Below are 22,109 nucleotides of genomic sequence, written 5' to 3' on the forward strand. Positions count from 1 at the left end.
ACTTAAATAGTACTTATTGTTGATTTTACAAAAATGAATATAATTGTCTGTTATCTATAATATCTCGAACAGGATAAATAAATAAGTAAAAGTATTCTCGTAAGCTACATCACAAACCGAAGGGTTTATTTCTTTGGATTTAACACTGACAATGTACAACTAACTTTATAGCAGAATTTCATTATTTACTTAAAAAGTTATGTAATGAAATGTCAAAACAGATTATTGGCTAACATACTTTTACAAAATTAATAATTTGTTGTTATAGATGAGAAACAAAAATAAAATTATTCCGATTACAATGCCATCTATTATTTTGAACAGTACACTCAAACGTTCCAATTTGCTGTTAATTTCCATAGACCAAGTTCAATTTAGATACGAACACCGTGCTCGCAGAGTGCTTTTAAAAAAGATCAAAATATAGAATAGCGTACGCAATGATTACATTTACACTTTTAAATGTTAATGTACCGGTTTCAAAAATGCTAAAGCCATGTATAGGTGCCGATTGCATGACTTTTTTTTAGTTATAATATATTCATAGTCAACCGCGAGAGCAGATACAAAAATGGGACCGTTTTTTTGATTAAATCTCGTAACTGACATTAGTAAATTATTTGTAACTTCAAATAATTTACCAATATTAGTTCTGTCTACCAATAATCTGGTCTGTATAAGAAATTCACAGTTGCGTGAGTTTCTATGCTACTCTCGTACAAAAATGTAGATGGCGCTTCAAATTGTGTACACAAAAACTCTAGATGTCTTTTCTCGTTGTATTACTTTACTCTTTGGTAGATATAGTTAATACCTATTACTGTGTATTTGTCTTCGTGTCCCAATCCTGTTTTTTTGTTTAGAAATTTTAAATGTTTTATACTTATTAAAAAGTCTACTGACCTACGTATGAATTAATTGATTGATGAGCGAATGTATTACACATAAGTTTTGTGACAATGAGATTAGTAATCGCATATTTGTGTATGGCTTGATCGTCTGTCACGGCTGTTAAATAGTGTATCAAGTATCTACAGAGAAAAGAAAGCGAAAATGTCCGAGATCACGGTCAGCAGTTGTGATGTTTGAGTTTAGTAAGGTTTATGTGACAGGCGAGGAAGATGGGTTGTTGATGTTCACTGAGGTGAACGAAGTTCGTTTCGCGTAGCTACAATCAAACGTCAAGCCGTTCGTCACATACCCGCAACCGAGTTACCTTACATACGCACGTCTTTTTTGTTATTCATCATGAGTTGGTTACATCGTGAGTTGGAGACTATGGACCCTTCTATTTTTTTACAATATTCCCCTCCTACAAATGGGCTTCCTCAGGAGTCGAAGTTGGCGACCTACATGGTGAGTAGACTTTCGTAAGTTTGTGTGTGTAGTTCGTTCATTAAATTTAGAAGCCAAATTTACGTGTTTATGTTTCAGAATCGGTCCACTTCGACTCCAACAAGGTCCTTGAACCAGGCCCTTGGAAAACTTAGTTTGGAGTCTTCACCAACAGCCATTAAAAAGGTAAGATACTTATGAACATTTTGTTTACATTAGACATGTCACTTGCTGTGCTTAGTAAACATATTTTATATTGTTGGTGTTTGTGTCAGGTGGTGATCACTGAGTTTGTTCCCATGAACTATTTTGCTCAGCCCGCCATTCTGCCTGAATCCCCTGAAAGCTCATCACCTTCACAATTGTCTGGTGTCCCAAACACATCACAAGTGCATCAGGTAAATATTAAATTCCTAATCTAGATTTAAAAACAATAATTGCAACCAAACAAACAAACTGTACCTTAAATGGTTAATGTTAAGTATAATAAATGAATAATGAATGTTTAAAAGATTTACATTTATATAAATTTAAATTGAGGTGTTATATATGAGTCATAATGTTGTGTTTGTTAAGTAGGGCAGGGAATTAAATGACAATTCAAGTTATTTGAGTGTATAAGAGTTTAAATGTAAAGGGTATTATCCTTATAACTGTAAGTCACATTGTGAACAACCTGTTTTCCATGACCAACTTTCAAAACTTGATCTTAATCTTGTTATTAATTTAGCTGAGGGTATTACTGCCTTGTTTGAGAAAAGAACAAAAATATCATAGTATTTTGATTAATAATTTATGTAATGAATATAGTACTAATAGTATATGTAAGTATTTGAATGAGTGAGCTGTAGGTTTCATAAAAACTCTTTGGTTTTTCAATAGGAAAATGTTGGTGGAACTACATACTTCTACTCAACAAACTCAGACAGTCTAAACACAACCGGAGCACTTAATTCTTCCACTTCCATTGGTAAGTTACTATTGCATTTTAATAGAAGATTTTTTTAGCCTATCCAATATAATATAGTATAGGTTATTTGGATAGAAATTTTCTACAAATTATGATCATGAATTTTATGTTATGAAGTTATAGCAAAAAAAATATACCAACAACCATCTAAGAATTTACTAGACATAATTGGTTACTGCAGTACATATTACCTGTGGTCAGTAATAAGTAATTTTCAATACATGGCTCTTATCTGAAATTCAACCATGTTTTAGATATGGTAGCCATTTATAATTTACGCCTTGAAGTATAAGGGCGTAGTTTCTTATCGGTTTTAAACTATTGCAGTTTATCTTTAAATGACTGGTGTAATGTATGTAACATTACAAGATTACAAAACACAAAGTAATGTTATAACATTTATGAGATTAATTATAAAGTTATAATTTATTTAATTAATATGCATAAACGTTGTCATATTCATCACTGACGCGTCATCAGCTAATAAGGCTTTCGGTTTAAAAAATGAGTATCGTTTCACAAAAATATACACATTCTTTGGAACCACGATAAGTTTGAATCTCAAGAAAGAACATAAGTGACTTTTACCACGATAACCAACAGTTAGAGGGCGGAGTCAAAGGCAATAGGTAGTAATGTATTCAATAAATTGCCCAACAACAACAAGCACGTTTCACATCGGAAATAGAACCACTACCGATCGCTAATATGTCATTATGTATTTCTATTTATAATATACGATGTCGGCGGAACGGACACACAAAGCTTTCAATTGCCTACTTAGAAAATTACTATGTTTACAGTCTACAAAGTAAAAGCATCTGTATATATCGTACTTTCATAGCTCTTTACTTATTACGTAAGCAGTTTTGAGCTAAACAACGAGTATCTTCAGAGCCTAGCCACTCGTTTCTCGAGTGAAAAACAAATATGTGCAATGAAAAGTTATTTTATGATATTTATAAAAAAAATAAGGCTACGTGAATCAGGCAATGCAGATTCCCGCCGATACACGGCGCTTTTTTTAGCTAATTGCTGTCAACATTTTTTGGCAAATTACTTACTCGAAATGGCGTTTTATGAACTTTTGAAGTAAGTCTATGTAGAAGTAAGAAGCTTCTACAAGCTGTGTAGTCCACCATCTTGCTCTAAAGATCTCATAGCTCCTCCACATATACTCACCTTCATAATGAAAGTAATGTTTTCAACTACATAGTCTTCGATTATGTTCTCCAGGTCCTCCGGAGGCATGTATGAGTGGGGCGGTCGGCGCTGGTGCAGCGTCGCCTTACGCAACACAGATATACTCGGGAACACCCACACACATTGGCCCCATGACTTCCAAATCAGGTAATATACTAATTTACATATTTCGACATACTATAGGCTTAATTTGAAAGTAATGTGTAAGTATATGTTATAAATAAATTACAATAGCCTTTAAGCGAATTAACCCACATCGTATCCTGATCCTCGACTGTCACTCTTAGAGATTATGTAAAGCCTTGTTAATGAGGTGAGTAGTCAGCTGTACACGTGTAGTAGTACTAAGCTGCGTTTGGTCTTAACATTTTGATATCAACCTTAATTTGAAAGCAGTAGGGGTCACTTTCTTAATTTGTCTTTTTGCTAACGATTGAGCGAAAATCTTCGCCGGCGAACTAAAAAGTAGTGTATAATTTGTGCAGTAATAGCGATATTTAGTGCTCAATAGATGTACAAGCTAGCGATATTGACTCCAGCGACCGTTGTTTATTACTCGGTAATGTCTCGATATAACGAGCTCAATTTAAATCATTAGAAGCTGTGCGAAATGTCAATTACTCTGACGCATACGTTGAACAAACGATATTATAATCACAGCGTATCAGCAAATATTGTATTGCAAGATAATGCGAAGAACACACTCGAAGCATTTATCTCTTAAATAGTCAATATAACAACCTTTTCCAATTAAATATATAATTACGGTGGAAATTCTACAAAAATCTTGTTTAATATTGTAGCTTGTTGGTTATATTTGTATCAACAGATAATATATCGACCGTTAACTTGGGCCGTCTTCGACTGAAGCACCACTTTGCATATTTTACACACCGACCTCAAACACTAGGACTATTTCAATCAGTACTGACAACCATCTACAAAATTCTATTTTAGATTGCTTGATTTTTATTTTCTTATAATTACAATTATTTCCATTCCTTTAAAGACAAACGTCGTCGTAGACGGTTATCTAAGCTATCGCATTAGACTTAATGATACACTAATTAAATTATAGAATAGTTGCTTGCTATGTAAACACGACAAAAGGCACAAGATCGATAGATAACTCATCGGGAATGTTAACTCCGTTATCTCTTTAAACTACACGCAGATCGATAGATATAGTTGAAATGAAACATTGCGTCGCCTGCTTATCGTGCCACTTAGTTATAAGTCTGATAAAATTATGTGATTGTAATATTTCACACGAACCTTGCCGTCGAACAATAATCGACTCGCATTGCCGCAATACCGACAAGATAAACAATTGCTAATACTAAAATGATGCAGTTAATCTTGATTGACGTCTGGGGTGCCTGGAGGAAATGAAGCGCAGTACACCTTGTTATTCCTTAAACGGAAATTGGAAAATTACAGTTGTTAGCGGCGTCGGTTGCGAATCAAATGCAAATTGTCGTAGTTGTCTTGTGAGCCGGTGACACGTATGCATTAACGTGTTAAATCTCAAGTATTCCCCTCCGTTACGCACTGGTGTGTGTGAATCGTGAGACCTATATGCGTTCCTATTAAGAATGTTTCAAATGTTTATTATTTTGTACTTGTGAAAATAGGTTTACCTATTCATATTAATTTTTAATTGTATATTTATAACAACAATTCCAGCGACAATCTATTGAATACAGTAGACATTCCTGCCTGCCTTGGATATGTTTATGTTATGTTCAATGCTAAACTCTGCGTTCTTCTTGATCATGGAACTTATTCTATTTAGGTCTCTTGTCCTATTTAAGAAGAATTATATATTTCTCAAGGAAGGACAAGCTTCATAAACATGATTTACTAAAAACGTCGTAAAAAGCGACTAACATATTATTGGCTTGATAAGCAGCTGTTTCAACTATTAACGCTTATTGTTTAAATACAACAACCATGGCTTCTGCGCGTATCGTGACGCGATAATAATCTCGCATTAGTGAAGTACTCGCGTAATTTCAAGACGCGATGCATGTAAACGGATTGTGCTGGTAATACTACGTACACGCGAGTTCATACCCGCGTGACGGGACGCGTGTAGAAGGCACCGCGTGGACAATGTCATCCCGTAACAGTCCAGACAGCATCCGCTTAACATAAAACAAATCACACCAACTTAACATAATATGCAGAACTTAGAAATTCAATGTCGATTTGCTATTCTAGCGGTCACGATTGAAAATCACATACATAACGTGTAACATTATCATATGCCATTCTAGGTTTACGTCATACTGAATTGTGATAGGCCATGGTTTGGTATTGCTTACTGCGAAGTTATTAGATCGATACTGACGTTTATATCCATTGTTTTTGTTTAGCATTTCCTATCCACGTGTGATTAATGTTGACTATTTTACATGCATGATTGTTCCTTAGTACCGTGACTAATGTTGAGTAATCGTTAAGGTTTTCGCGTGGCATGATTTTTAACAATTTATTTATAGAAAAATATATCTGAATAAAGTATAAAAGTACATCAAATAGCGTCCCACAGATCTCATTTTTTTTTGTAACTAGTGTCTTGTATCGGATGTTTGCTAAGGAAACAGGGCTATCAACCAAAACATACAAACGTTGTTGAATTTTACTAAAATTCAGTATGACAAAAATGGTCTGATATGCGACAGTATTGTGTAAATAAATTGCGCGACAAATACTGAATACCAAATGATCGCAAAACTTCATGTTGATATTAATTACAATATTGTTTTTATTTCAACAAGAAACTTCTTGTATTATGTATTTTGCTCTCCTTATATATTTATGGTATTCAAAAGATTTGCTAGACATATATTATTCATTATTTAAACATCGTTCCTTTTTTATCCTGAATTTTTGAAAGCTTAATTCAAACCTACAGACGGTCTGACGTTATGTATTAAAATTTAGGTATAAGTTAAACTGTTGATGTTTTTACTCTTTATGTATCTATATTTTTATAATTATATCAAAAAACATATTTTATACATACAACATTAACTAAAATCAAAGAATATAAACAGAACAGAATCATCAATGTTAGTCAAGAAACAATTAAAAAAGACTAAAGAGGGGGGCCTTCGCTAGGCCGAAAACAATTGAAAAGAAAAATATTCTAAAAAATGAAGTCAATACAAAATTGTTCTGTATCAAATACTGCCCTAAATTAATTCGTATATTATGTAATTATTATATACGGGTCCATATAAGTCTAGCATAAAATGTTGCTAGGTAATTAACGTGATGCGATTGTGCTGCATTTGTGTCGACTTATCAAATGCCAATAGCACCTGCTAAGTGTTTACCTTGCAATGCAATTGTTATTGTGCTCAGCATTTCTTTTTACTTTATCGCTTTTCCTTCTATATTCTAAACAATGTATTTGTTTTTGTTGTCAAATTAATAGTGTTAAGTAGAATTAGCTTTAAATTGCTGCGCTCATTGTTACGGTTAAGAGTTTCTTATCAAATATTTCTTAGAATTCTCTGGCTGACGCTAGGTTTATTACCCATGTAATTTTATCAGCTGTGCCCCGTAGTTTCGCTTGCCTTGCTTTTCTTCAAGTGATGTGGTAATAAATAGCTTTAATCTTTTTTCGAGGCTTTACTCTATAATAAGAAGTATATGCGCAATAAAAAAATATTGAATGTGATGTATTTGACTGAGACAGATGGCATTTGGATTGCATCTACTGGTTTTAATTTCATATTCCCACTGAATCACATAGTCACAAACCTTTTATTAATCACAGTCTCATATTACCTTTTTACCTGTAATTAGCCTCCCCCATACAATTACGCCTTTGACTGCACGGATGACGGAGTGGAATAATAAGTTACCCCTACTGCATTCGCAACGTGGAACGCACTCGATTTTCGCATGAGAACACAAAATACAAAGACATGTGTACAAGTTAAAGCTAGCGTAAATTATTGTTAATTAGTCGAAGTTTGGGTGAAAATTGTGTATGTAAATGCTTTGCGAAAGATATTAGTTTTTTTATATGTCTCTGTTCTAAAATATAGTCTTTGACACGTCTTCCAAAGTATAATGATTGATTTGACTTGAAGGTCGTTTAATTGGCATCAAATGTGCGAATGGACAAATCAAGTGCTGCTGTTTCAATTCCCGTATGCTCTAAAGAATTGTGTCATCAACAAATTCTTGTTTCAAGTCCTGATTTTTTATATGAATAGTGATTTTAAATCCTTCAATAAATTCTCTAGTACAAAATCAGCCTTTAAACCTACAGAGGGATTTAAACGGTAAAGACAAAAAAAATCCTTCATGAAATCAATTTCTTGTTTAAATCTGTGTTTATTAAAACTCGAATACTACGTGTGAAAAGTGAATGTTTTCGAAAACTTTATTTCTGTACCAATGCTATATTTTAATTATGTAAGCAAATTCCTATACATTCTGCTTATCGATACTAACTCAACGAAAAATGTATTGTGTGACATATGCTGCGACTTTATTACATATCAAAGTCTGATATCCATGTATGGTATATATTCTATTTTGGATAGCAAAAACAATGGTGGTCCATTGTTAATATTGTCCAAATGAAACAAGATCAGAAAATTCCAATCCTCATTTAAAAATCTGCTTAAAGAACTAAGTAATAAAATTGGGACGACAAGATATTTGGGCTTCACGTCACTTACGTGATTATTTCCCGATATTACGTTGACATGGTAAAGATAAACATGTATTCTATTCTTTGTTAAGGTCTCGCCGCATCGTTCTACATGCCAGAAACGATCCGGTCAGAGATATACGAGAGGAATGACGATGTGTTCCTGCAGACCGACCCTCGACAGTTCCCAGGTATGTTACTACATTATTTTACGAGGTATACTGACCTATTTTAGGCAATTACTTGGCTAATCTTACGTACCGCTAAGCCTAATATCAACTCAAGAAAAGTACAGAATTGTCACTGTGCTAGTCCGTGGTATGGTGTAATGATAGCAACAATCAAAACAAACAATTTCTTTTTTAAACGACTCCCGATCTAAGTCGACTAATGCTTGCATCGTGAGGAATTCACAAACATTCAAGTCACATGCACCAAGAAACCTAGACCCAAGACAAGCATTCGTGAATCACGCAACACTATAGCTTGACCGCAACTGCTATACTGCGCCTTAGGTATGTGCGCGGCGAGGAGGGGGAGGGAACCGGCCGACACGATGTGTCAGTCGGCCGCCAACGCTTACGGCGGCAGCTAGTGTCGTTTGTTTCGGACTGTGTGTCAGATGCACATGAGGTAAATATTACAAGATAGGAATTCAAGAAAAGAAAAGCAGACAAAGAAAGTTTTGAATTTAAAAGTGATGCTAATATTGCAAAACTGGCAGCGGATGCTACGGGGTACTGCGAAAAAAAGATAAGCATATTGACCAAATCAGAAAAATGGCAGAGATGTGAAGATCATGTCCAAAAAATTTAAAACAGTTACTGGGATCATGATAGTAAGTTCGATGACATTATGGAATATCGAACCTTTTATAAATTTACAAAACGACTCCGACTCCAGTTCCGATGGCGAAAAGGAAGATGAAACAGAATCTATGTCAGAATAACCGTTACTCCTTTTTGTAAAATATATTGAATTGTCAGTTATGCTTTTATGAACCACTTTTATTTAAAACAACGCCAACACCATTGCATCGCGTATCAATTTTATTTAATTTCAATATTATGTTCCTATACTATCACGGTTATTGTCTGTCGTCGAGCACAGGTTTCGCAAATACTATGAACGAAATTAATTAAATGAATCATTCAGGTATACTTATTTAATATAAAATATCCATTTTAATCATTGGCGTATAAAGTCAAAATCGTTTAAATAGAGAATTTCAATAATTTTAGAATTTCTACAACAGTTCCACCTTAAACTGTCAAATGATAATCATAACACAAACTCCTCCCCCCCCCTCCCCCGCCTCGCCATGTTTTCCTAGGGTGCGGTACAGCGGTTGTGGTCAAGCTATAGTCCTACGCTAGAATCGAACACGCGGAACATCGCGCTTGGTGGGATTGGCTCAGTGACTTTTCGGCTATTTTAAAGATCTGGCTTGCATTAGACTTTTGCTTATATCCTCTATCAATTTGCATCGGTTTTCTCATCACACAAAAATGTTGACGAGCATGTTCGGTTACTAGACTAGTTATTTAAGCTATAACTCTTACTCTATACAGATTTACCTGAAAACGTCGAGATGTACTCGGAACTGATCCCCCTGGAAGGATCAGCGCCACATTCGATCGCGACCTCCTACCGCGCGCTACACCGACACACGGGGGAACAGTACGCGCTGCGCCGCCTCCACTCCTACACCACATCAGCAACGAAACGTCTGGAAATGTGGAAGCAAATCGACCACCCCAACATAGTTAGGTTCCACGACTGGTTCACGACCAAGGCTTTCGGAGATCACTGTAAGTATGATCGGCTCATTCTTTAACTAGTACCTGTATGATTGGGCTTTGCTCGGTATCTTTTTTTTGGTATGCACAAAAGCCAGCTATTTTTGAAAACAAAAATAAGACGACATTGTCTATAATATACTCGTATCTAGATGGATTTGTAAAATTTCACGATAGTCGAAGCTCTTTTGCCCTTCCTTTTACTTTTGCTCGATATCTAATGGCCCGATCGATTCTTATCAAACACGCATTGTATTCACTGTGTGTATGCGTATTCACTCGCACATAATTAAGTATTGCTTTTTTTTCAGTCCAGCGCCAAGTGCCAGGATTTTAAATTTACATTTCCAAAGAACAATCTCATCAACTCAATTTAACTAATACTTAATATGAATTTTTGCTTACCCTCAGACCATTCATGCTGTGTTATATGGGTAGCAAATACTTTTTGGTTTCCAAATATTGAAACAGCGAGATCAGTTTAATTACGACCAATAGTTGCAACAGTTAATTGATTTAATTCTCTTGCGCCAAATGACAACTATAATTAGTACTGAGGTACAAAGAAAACCTTCAGCAATTGTCTTGCCATTAAATGGCATTAGTTCCGGCAATTTTATTGTACTTCTGTTCACCGTTCTATAGAAGAGGTTGTTACTAATTGAGTATCAAATTGTTCACTGGGACTGACTATTGTGCTATTTTCCCACACCAATAATAGTCTGTCTGAACACGCGGATTGCTGCGTTGTATCATTTATGTCATACTAGCTGTCCCACCAAAAGGTGTTAGGCGAAAAAAATGTATGAAAAGAAAACGGAGGATGTCCGATTTTCAGACCTCCGATGTCCAAACACATACAAAATTACATGAGAATCTGTCGAACCGTTTCGGACTAGTTAAATTAAGTACACCGTGATCAAGAAATTTATATTTTAGACTAGCTGTCCCAGCAAACGTTGTTTTGTCATACAAATTAGTTCAAGGGAATAAAAGAAGAAAAATGAGGCTATAAAAAATAGTTTTTGTTTTAGTCTCAGTAGGTCGATTCGTTTAGGAGATTTTTATGTAATAGATATTAAAAAGAACTAACATTATTTATTTGGTAGTAAAAGTTAATGATGTTAGAGTTTAGAACTATTAAGTTTATCTAAATATTCTAGGTATTGAAAATAATGTAAACCTTTTTTCACTGCCCTGCAATCACTGTGTGAATGGTAATTGAAGTGTTTGCGTTCATATCAATATCAATTGCCTGCATTAATAAGTTTCCGAACAACGTTGAGATTGTTCTAATTTAAATATTGATGCAAGATGCACGTGGTTTGACCTTATGCATTAAAATTGTCCGCTAACAAATAAATTATGTATACAACCCAAAGGTGGCGCAAACATAAATGCTAAATTGGATAAAATTTTAATTTCAAATTGTTTTCCATATTCAATCGTGTCAAACAGGATAACAGGAATCAAATATCTGGAAAAACGTTGCGATGATTTTATTTACAATTGCAATAACTAAAATTTTTGCACTTAATTTTTTATTTAATCTTAAATTATTTGGATTGATTTATCATTACATGCTATGGCAATAAATCTTAAATCAAAATATGAAAAAACTGGTCAAGCTCGAGTCGAACTCTCGACACAAAGTATTCCATACAAATATTCAAATGAAAACAAAAATGGATCATTCTTCAAATTTATGAACGTCGCAATAGTTTCGTAACTTGATGTTTATTTCCATTATTAGTTGTTTAGCGACAACAGAATACATCACTTGTAAAATATAATCTACCTAGCCATCACGGTTTATGAACTGCAGCTTGATGACAGACACATCGACATCTTAGCAAAAGTGAGGTTGGCATTTTCGATTTTGTTTTTAAGTTAATGAAAACACTAACTACATGAGAAAGAGGGAAATGTTGAACTTAGCTCCAAGAATGTTTTGCCGGTATCTAAACATATACGCTAAGAAATTGGTATTAGTACAGTTATGTTACTAAAAAAAATACCTTTCAATTGCAGATTACTAAAGTTTACAATAATCCTTCTTTGTTATTAGCAATGGTACTGGTATACAGCTACCACCCCGCCTGCGTGACCCTTATGAACAAGTACCTGTCGGGCGGCGGCGGCACCAACTCGAACGACGCGAACGGCGCATTCCACGACCCCTTCTCCTCCGACCCCGATGCGCCACGGCCCTACACCCACCAGGTTCGTAGAACATCACATTTGACACCAGAAGACTTACCGGCACCTCTAATGCTGATGATACGCTGAAACGTATTGTTGAACAGCGTACCGCTGGCTTAAAAATGAAGAGATCATGATATTTCAACAAATACGACAAATGTTACAGTTTACTGCTTATAGCTGTTAGCATTACGCTGTACAGAGATCTTATCGGGAAAGTCCTAGTGTATCACCATGATTAGTTTCCACTTTATAGTAAAAGTATTGCAGTTGTGGAAATTAGATACTTCTTTACGCCTTGGAGACCGCTGATTCTTTTTTGCAACTACATAAAAAGTCATGTATGTGTGCCAGTATGATCCTGGCTTTTATAAAAAGCCCAAAAAAGGTATAATAATAAAAACAAAAAAGTAATTTTCAAATCACCCGCACCAAGTTAACTAGTAAAATGTTCGTGCTAAAATATATAAACAAATCTACCAATTATACATGGCCTTAACAAGCCAATTTGTTCAATATCAAAGTGAACGAAACGCAGAAAAAAAGAAATAAAATTGCAATAGCACTGTTACAGAATAAGGAAAATTCTAGATGCAAAATATCGGTACACAATATGTCACTTGGAAAAGGTCCTGAATGCATTAATGTATTTATAAACATCGTCCGAAGTACGATTATTATTCGTTCGTCCTCAATGACCGACGACGCAGACGCTTATTATTTATATGTCCCTGTTGATCAAGAATCATGAATAATATTTTAGTATGTTTATATTTTATATCTTACACCTTTTATTTTATTCTTGTAAAATTATAACATCAGATTTTCTATCGGATGATACGTATACGCAAAAGACTTATACTTACGACTTCCTTGTAGGATTATTGTCGATATTGAGGTATCATAATTATAAGGTAGATTTTGAATTGTCTCATCGTCTTGTAGTCAAGATGATGGTGAAAGCAGGAAATATAGAATTTTTATATTACACATATCATAAAAATACTTAAGTCTATAAATTAAACATTGATACTTGCCTTCGTTGAGTTCAAATGACCATCAAGTTTGATCATAGAACCGCACAACAACGTCTATTAAAAAAAACTTTGCTATATAAGTATGTGACAGTTGCTAACATAAGTTTAGTTTGCTAGTATTCATCTCAAAACAAAGTATCAACGTACAGAAAAATGCCATGCTTCGAGCCGTGGCTAGCGGAGCGTTGCTGCCCGAGGCCGTGCTGTGGAGTCTGCTGGTGCAGCTGACGGCGGCACTGAGGGCTGTTCACACCGCTGGACTCGCTTGCAGGTAAACCCACACTGCTTTATAACTATTTAAAGTTAAGTAGGTTCGTAACGCTTTTAGATACCATTTGTGACTGGAAACGGAAAAATGTTAACGAATAGAATTGCATATTGACGAAAGTCATTGAGTAAAAGTAAACCTTATATTCGATGGACAAAGTTCTTTCTTTGTGGAAACCAAAACGAAAACAAGAGTTTAAGAACATCACTAATCATTGCATACGGTTCTTAGTTCTTATGTTTTGCCGGAGTTTTTAGTTAGTAGTATAATTTAAAATATATATATGTATACCTACTTCGAGTTTGAAATAAGGAATGTCAGCAACTGAAGTCAATGAATTGTCATACCAATAAAGCAGGTTCCCTGTTCAAACCTAAAGACTTACAATTCTTGATGAAAGTTAATGTGCTTCATGCAATCAGGTCTCTAAAGGTTACTAAACTACAAACAAATAGTGTAAGAAATAAAAACCTCTTTTGTTCACAGCTTGGATCCAACGAAAGTAGTGATGAACGGATGCCGCGTGCGTATATCGTGGTGCGGCGCGATAGACGCCCTGCATGCAAACACTAACGATATCGGACAGGTAAGAACTACGTAACTGCCTAACTACCCACCTACCTATCAAAGATCAAAAAATAGCAAAGAGTCAAAAGTTGAGTTTACTTTACAAACTACTTATTTTAGCTCCGAAAAAGTCACTTTAGTAGCTTACTCTTAGCTTAGCTTATAAGTGAATGGAGTTGCGCGTTTACATACATAATTCCTAAGGAAAAACAATGCATTTGGTCTCTAAGATTACACTAGCTGTAACATTAATTTCTCAATTGTATGTTAGGCGCAGCAAGACGACCTAACTGCCCTGGGTCGCCTAGCGCTCGCTCTCGCCTGCCGCACCATCCACTGTGACAACCTCGCCGCTTCCATGGAACTCGTCGCCCGAACATACTCCGCCGACCTTAAGAACCTCATACTGTATGGCAAATATTTATCTAATATCACACTTACATACATAGTTTACTATATCATTATATACATTAACATTTATAAATAGGTTCATTTCTTGGGAACTAACAGTGAAGTCCTTACTAGTCTGGTGAAGCAGTCAATCTGCATAGATCTGTTCGACAACTATCTATAGTATAATAGGTTATTCAATTGTATGTTATTTATTCTTTCAAGGAGTGTTGGGTGCTGGGAAAATCTGTAAAGGGTGGATAGGCTTAGTTTTTTTATTATTATTTTGATACTTCATGTCCATCCTTAATAATTCATGTTTAGGTATAAGGGGGAAATTATAACCAATTTGTTAACTAGTTATAATATTACATAATATATTATATTCCTGTACCTTTAGAATAGTATAATAAGCGGCCACTATCATATATATTATCATGTTACTGGACACACATCAGATGCTAAATAAATATCCGACACAGAATTATAACACGAAGATTTTATCATTCAAACAGTTCACCTGAATGCGTTCAATATTTTGGAACAAGCAGAGTTGGCAAAGAAACAATACGTATGTCCTGATTATCCTTTCAGATATAATTATGTATAATACTGAATGGATGTAGAATTTGATTTATTTTATTTATTTTTTGTACGCTAGCATCTGTGTACTTATCGTTGACCGGTAGCACGGCTTGCGTCGGATCGGCAACGAGAGCTTTAGATGTTTCCATCCCATGTATCCCTTGCGTGCTCTCTAAATGTCGACTTATAACTGTGCGTGCATCATTGAGTGAATCACGTAAGATTGTTGTATCTGTATTATGTTAATATTCCATCTAGGTATTTATTATCGTCGTCGACCGCTCGCCGCTCCGTCACTGATCTCATGCCGATGATAGGTGCGAGGTTTTACACTCAGGTAATATTATTTCTTACATTAGATCATGTTAAAAACATTTCACATTACCCTTGTGAAAGTAGTTTTGTACGTACTCACAGGTAATTGCATAGGTAAAATATTATCTTACGTTGTCTTCGAGTATTTGACGCAATTACATGACGTATGGTTAAAATCTCGGTGGAAATTTCACTTAAATAAAGTGTTTTTATTTTTTACTCACTAAGGAATATGCTACGATACAAAAATACTGTTTTTCACACTAGAGTCAAATACTCGTTGATTTTGAATCACTCATTTCCATGTAGATTGATGTTAGTAGGCGTGTTTTAAGTAGAAATTACATAATTACGTAAGCATGTAATGTTAGCATGTCTAAATGTCTTTTTTAATATCAGTATATAATTAATAGTAGTATTTTGTTAACTAATAGCCGTTGTATTGAACTACACTTTTTTTAAACTTTTTTTTCATCATCCAGAGTTCTTTTTAAACAGCAGACGTCTAAACCAGAGAATTTGGGGAATGAAGCTAACAGTTCCTATAAAACTAAACCCCTTTAGTAGCTAAATGTTTTCTTTTAAAACGTGGGTAACTTCATTAAGAACGATAGATGGTTAATTGTAAGTAGAAAACATTGGCTTAAAGAAAAACAGCGTGAATTTCACAAACAGCACTTTGGGAATACGAAAGAGGAACTTGAACCAAATTTAAACGTCGATAAGGTTTTAATTCATTAGACAACACGAGAACATTGTAAAAATTCACAGGAAGTTAGTACTGTGTGTGAGTCTCGCTAAACTTATTATTTTATAACCTCCTATTTCTTCTTTAAAAGAGTAATATATTATGTCATATTACAATAGGTTGAGGCGTTGGAGCGGCGCGCGGATGTTTTCGAAGACCAACTGGCTCGCGAGATCGATAACGGAAGACTGCTACGCATACTCATCAAATTAGGGGTTGTGAACGAGAGACCTGAGTAAGTAACAATAGAAGTCGTCTTGCATGCTTGTCTGAACGTGTGCTAAAGGAACACGTTGGGTTAGGCAGGTTAAATCGAATGTTACGCGTTCTTAGGAAATTTTGTATTAGATGGTTAAAGTAGTTAAAGGATTTAGCTGTGATGCCGCATTTAGTATAAAAAATAGAGTATTAGAAGCAGTGGAAACAATAAGATATCGGCTATCGGATAATACTAATGTCATTTCCCTGATATTCTTTAATAAAAGCATGATTTGTTTAAAATGTTCGCGCAGTACCATGACGCTGATATTTACGCATGCAAGCTTCCGCGCTTTGACCACTTCTCTGCAATACTAATACGCTTTATTCACCAATTATAGATTGCTAACAAACTTATAACACTTAAACAATTTCGTCAATCGAAGATCAAACTTACAATACTCATTGAAATTATTTAACATTGTATTAAGCTTTTCTAAGTTGCATCACGATTGCCCGCGACGGAGCTGAAAAATACCTGTAAGTGGTAAAACATCATCATGTATGTATTTATACATTTATTATAACGAAATTGATGTTTATATAAAACGGCAATGGAAATTTTCAGTGATTCTCGTGAATGTGACGTTTTGTTCGACAGACACGTTAAGTAGGACAGTCGCGATACCATAAGTGAAATTTACTTTCACTGAATACATACATGTTTGCTTTCTAATCTAGTTCATTGTTGGCATAACTTGACAATGACACTTGGAGTTCGTGTGATTTTCTGACGTTTGATTGTCACGGTAACTGTCATGGTTTTTTTGGTCAACTTCTGTTATATGAGCATGCATGATATTAGAATTACTAACACTCAAAAACTAACTGGATATCATCATCAGCCTAGTCTTTTCACAACTATGTTGGGATCGGTTTTCAGTCTTATCAGATGCACCTAAGTACCAAGCTTACAAGGAGCGAGTGCCTATCTGACCTCCTGAACCCGTTACCTGGCAAACTTGTTACCTGGGCAACTGAGTTTGTCTGGTGACAGACTTTCTAGCTTCTAACTACCCTTAACGACTGTCAGTTTATAACAGCCAGGACATACAATTTTACGTGCCTTGCGAAACATGAAGCATGTTAAAATAGTATAGATGGTGAACCATGTATAGACCGACCGTATCGAGCGTAGCTTAACCTGTGATCGATTAACTTGTGCAACATGGGCTTGTGAGCTTAGGCTCGGGGAATTACCTACACTCAGAAATGGTGGACTATGGAGATTCAAACCGCATGACTAACCTCCAACGACGGCTACCTAAAGAAGAATCTTTTTGTGTTTGTTCAACGATAAATGATTGGATTCTAAAATAATTGAGTAGCAGAGTCTTGTGAACTTAAGAACTAAACTGGCTTGATTAACATTAGTCATTTGTCTATAGAGGGACATCCTGGACATTTGTTTAGGAATTATTGGATGCTAATAAAATAAAAGGTAAAGAATCGCTTCTACTTCTGTTCAAACAGCTTTCAGATGATCAAACACGTGTCGTCATTTGTCTATTAGTTCCCTGTGTATAGACCGAGACTGATGAGGTAAACCTCTTCCAACTACCTCTTCCAGATGCTTTTAATTTTCCAATTCACGATACTAAAACATATTTATCCTTAGGTTGAATTTAGACGCGTCGTGGTCGGAGACCGGGGACCGTTACATGTTGAAACTGTTCCGCGACTACCTGTTTCACTCGGTGACGGCGGACGGGCGGCCCTGGCTCGACCAAGCGCACCTCGCGCACTGCCTTAACCAGTTGGACGGCGGAACGACGGCGAGGGTGAGAAATTTTCAAATGTTTCTTCTAAACAAAATTCAATTCATACTCGTCAAATTAAGGGTTGTGAACTAGACTCCAGAGGACGATCATTAGAGTAGTTAAGGAGGGTGAAATTTTTTCAACCTTTTCTTCTTTTCGTTTTTATAGTAGTTCGCTGAGATCCAATCCTTTTTGCCGGGTTACGTCTGACTACATATCAAGAGTCTCGGATCTATTGGCTTGAATAGTCAAATTTGGTGGAGCGCTCATTAGGCATCTGGCGCTGAGTAGTGATATTGAGCATGTTTTTCGTGTATGGTGTCGTGTAAGCAAATCGCTAAACAAAGTGTCCATTAGTATCACTTAGATTCAGAGAGACTTTTAAATCTAGTCTTCACAAAAAATTGTAAACCTTGGAAGAATATGTTCTACAAACATATGTATGTACTGCAATTTACCTCTAATTTGCCAAATCCCGTAGAGCAAGGGCTATCAAAGGCCTACCGAAGCGCCGAAAGACGCAAGTACTTGATGCGAAGATTACATGACACAATAGGATGATTGTCACCGAGCAATTGCACTCCAGTGCAGATCCTTATTATGATTATATTTATCCAATTGAACGAACCGCAGGACCTGCGTGGCCCAGTTACACTGCTAAACACTTTAAAACGTTTTCATTCATGATAGTGGAGCTATTTGAAATCATATGTTAGATGAAATTTTTATTGGTTCTTCAATATTAAATGTAATATCAGTTACATTGTTCACTTGTCTCTTAAATTGAGCTACAGAGTCTTGTTTAGATTTTCTTTTAATACCGTCGGGTGTACAAAGTCACAAGCTTATTTTGTTTTTTTATTTTATCAAGAGCAATAAAAATTACATTCACAATTTTAGAGGTAAAATCAAATATTGTTGGTTCATCCAGGTGGAGCTGATGTCCCGCGACGAACAAAGCGTCCTGGTGGTGTCTTACGCGGAGCTGAAGCATTGCCTCGAGCAGGCCTTCGACGAAGTGATGCAAGCGGCCGCCGAGGGCCCGTAGCCGCCGCCGTCCGCGTACGCCAGCGGCGGCTACACATTGCAATAACACAAGTAATAACGTTACATGCTGCCTTCATCGATGTCGCTCTCATGTACCGGCATTCTCCACCTGCGACCCACAAGAACACGATTCACCTCAGGCAATAATTAACATCGAATCGTATTGACTGTTTACCGTCGGTCGCATGTCCAGAATCCCTCTATGTGTAAATGTGTGTGCGTTTTTGTGCATTCTATGAGGATGTTAGTAGTATAGAAAAGCAGTACATGTTAAAGTATATTGTAATGTGAAGCCGCCGCCACGGTGCGCGTTCAATTCTGTCATCCGCGAAGAAAATATTTTTGTAGGTGCATCGCGACTTCTGTGCTGGTTTCGTACAAGTTATATTTGATGGCAGTTATTGAAATAGTGGCGATATATTTGTTACATGAGCCCCTATTGGGGTACCATACATCAGTGGGATTACCAGAACTAGCAAACTCGAGAAGAGGAGGGCTCGCGCAGCCCTAATATTTGCGGCTCGAAAGAGCCGTCACAATATGTAGATTGCTTTTCAAGGACAATTCCTGACTCTGGGTTGTAACGCGATCTCATTTCCGAAGCGGTCTCGATCCCTAGGACGCTTCGCTATATCTACGCCACATTACAAATGATTCGATATTTTTATAAATGTGGTTTTTTAAACGAACACTACACGCCCACTTGAAGCTTTAAGTGTCCGATTATAGTTTTGTATAGGGCCTTATCGATGTACCGTTACGATCAGCCGCCTGAACAAACGCCACAAACATTCCAAACTAACTACAACAAATGATTGGAGCGATCAAATGACTGTTTTAAATTCTGAGCAGTTGGTACTGTGCGGCGCGGCGAGCCTCGTCGCGGCGCCGCCCTTATGTGTATCGAAAGACAAGCTCACACACGTGGTTTTGATAATTCAACTCAGAATCACCTTTTATACGGCGTTTTTATAAAATAGACCGTTTGATTTTATTCGATGCCGTCGCGATGTCTGCGCACAATTATCTGAAACCACTTGTGTAAACGTTGTAAGCGTAGTAACTGTTACGTCACGTAGATCTGAATTTGTATGTCGCGGGAGGGTAGGGAGGTGCGGTCACCCGGGTCTTGATGTTAAGCGGATCAAAGAGATCCCAATAATAAATACATGGCAATAAATAACTTTTTATATGGCCGCGGAACTGCCGCAATCTTACCCTCATAATAAATCAAGTTTGCAGTTATAATTTTGGTTATTTTCCTTGGCACGACTGTTGCCACAACCTGTCCGCCAGCGTGCCCAGCAACGCCACAACTCTACAAACATTGCTAGGCACGCTGTACTGCCTATGGGTTCCGCAGATACATGCATCAATCTATCGAATTTATATACATAAATTAATAAGTATCGATCAAATTATGGTAAATTATTTTAAAATTTAGTCAACGCTATTTATATAGATGTTAAGCAGGGTAAGAGAACAGAGCTTGGCTAAGTTTTAACGTTTTAAATTATTTTGCTAAGCACTATTTCAATTAAGTAAATCACGCTCAAATCATCCATCCTATTATTGTGATCACCCATAAATGTATTTAAATATAAATCAATACGTATTTTTGGAATGATGTACCAGTGTCTGCGGAAACCTTAGAACTTTTACTCCGGGCAAGCTTTTTGTTTCATTAACTACTAGGGTAGCTTTATTTTATCTTTTTTTGTCCAATTTGGAAATTTTCAAGTTCCAATGTATTGGTCAATTTTGCGGTCTTGAATGGTAATGAATTATGTGTTTGCAAATTCCGATCTATGTAGAGATGGACACGAGAAATAAAAATATTTTGAGATAACTATAAGTGTATATTTTTTTCTAACAAATAAAACGTTTTAATTATCTAGTGGTTTTATTTTATTCAATCCTTTAAAATAAATAATCGTATCTCAACAACTGTATTTTCTACATGGATAGAGTAATGTTAGAATCCTCAAATGTATTGCGGCGCCCTAACTGGGTATCATGTATGTACCTTTAAGTTTTATAACATCTGTATCTACTCATGATCGCAATAAATATTGAAGTTTGAAAAGATATACCTATGCAGATGAAATAAAAGTCTTTCTTACGCATTCTTGGCAGTGATCGACTGCTCTTCTTTTACTGCTTACTTGTCGATAAAGTAAATCTAAGAGCAAACAGGAAAGAAGGAAAGTTAAAGAGAAAAAGACAGGTTTGCATGGATTACGTGGTGCAGAAGTAAGTTTACCGGCTTTTTTGCCTGTAAGGATACGACAGCGACGTAGGAGGAATATCCGCGTTGTAAGTATAGCTGTAAATGTAATAATAAGTAGCAACTACAACCCTCGGCTCCCCTAGTCTGTCAATATTTTTATCAGTTCTGAAGAGACTATACCGATAAACACTTTTTTATCAAATTGGGCGTAGTGGTTCAGCTATCGAACCATCAACCATAACCATAGTGGAATGTTTATTCTGTAATAAGCCCTCAATCACGTTCTTTTAATTTACCTAACTTCTTGGTATATAACCTGAGTCCTGACATAGTTGCTACGAGTAGGTGCCTATCGTTGGAACCTTTTAAAATTTAAAAAGTAGTGCCAACCTACTTGCTGGTTAAACTTGTAACTAAATATCTGAATATCTTAAGACTTTTTCAAGACCACTGAACAGTCATGGTAATTAATGCCTGTTGGATGTCTAAATAAGAAGACCTTTGCCATTCCTTGTTTAGTAATGGTAATGCATTTGAAAAAATCTGATAATTATTATCGAAAGCCATCTAAAGTTATTTCCATGCTTTTAACAAAAGAAATAACAATGTTTCAAATAAAACTTGTAGGTACATATTGACTTGCTAACTTGTTATTGTCAAGAGTCATATTTTATTCATTTTGTCCTGCATTGTAATCCTCAGTACAACAATATTGGC

General features: G+C 35.9%; 1 protein-coding gene across 1 annotated transcript; it reads left to right on the top strand.

The window, feature by feature from the left end:
- Positions 1-777: 777 nt before the first annotated feature.
- LOC113505127 (PAN2-PAN3 deadenylation complex subunit PAN3) lies at positions 778-21,055 on the top strand. Its single transcript, XM_026887704.1, has 15 exons — positions 778-1,356; positions 1,435-1,521; positions 1,611-1,733; positions 2,218-2,305; positions 3,542-3,655; positions 8,279-8,377; positions 9,758-9,997; positions 12,054-12,208; positions 13,374-13,495; positions 13,979-14,078; positions 14,331-14,467; positions 15,293-15,371; positions 16,217-16,332; positions 17,974-18,136; positions 19,047-21,055. The coding sequence occupies exons 1-15, from the start codon at positions 1,249-1,251 to the stop codon at positions 19,161-19,163; spliced, it is 1,848 nt and encodes a 615-aa protein (XP_026743505.1). The 5' UTR covers positions 778-1,248; the 3' UTR covers positions 19,164-21,055.
- The last annotated feature ends 1,054 nt before the right edge of the window (positions 21,056-22,109 follow it).

This window comes from Trichoplusia ni, chromosome 1 (assembly GCF_003590095.1).
Source record: "Trichoplusia ni isolate ovarian cell line Hi5 chromosome 1, tn1, whole genome shotgun sequence".
NCBI classification, from domain to species: Eukaryota; Metazoa; Arthropoda; class Insecta; order Lepidoptera; family Noctuidae; genus Trichoplusia; species Trichoplusia ni.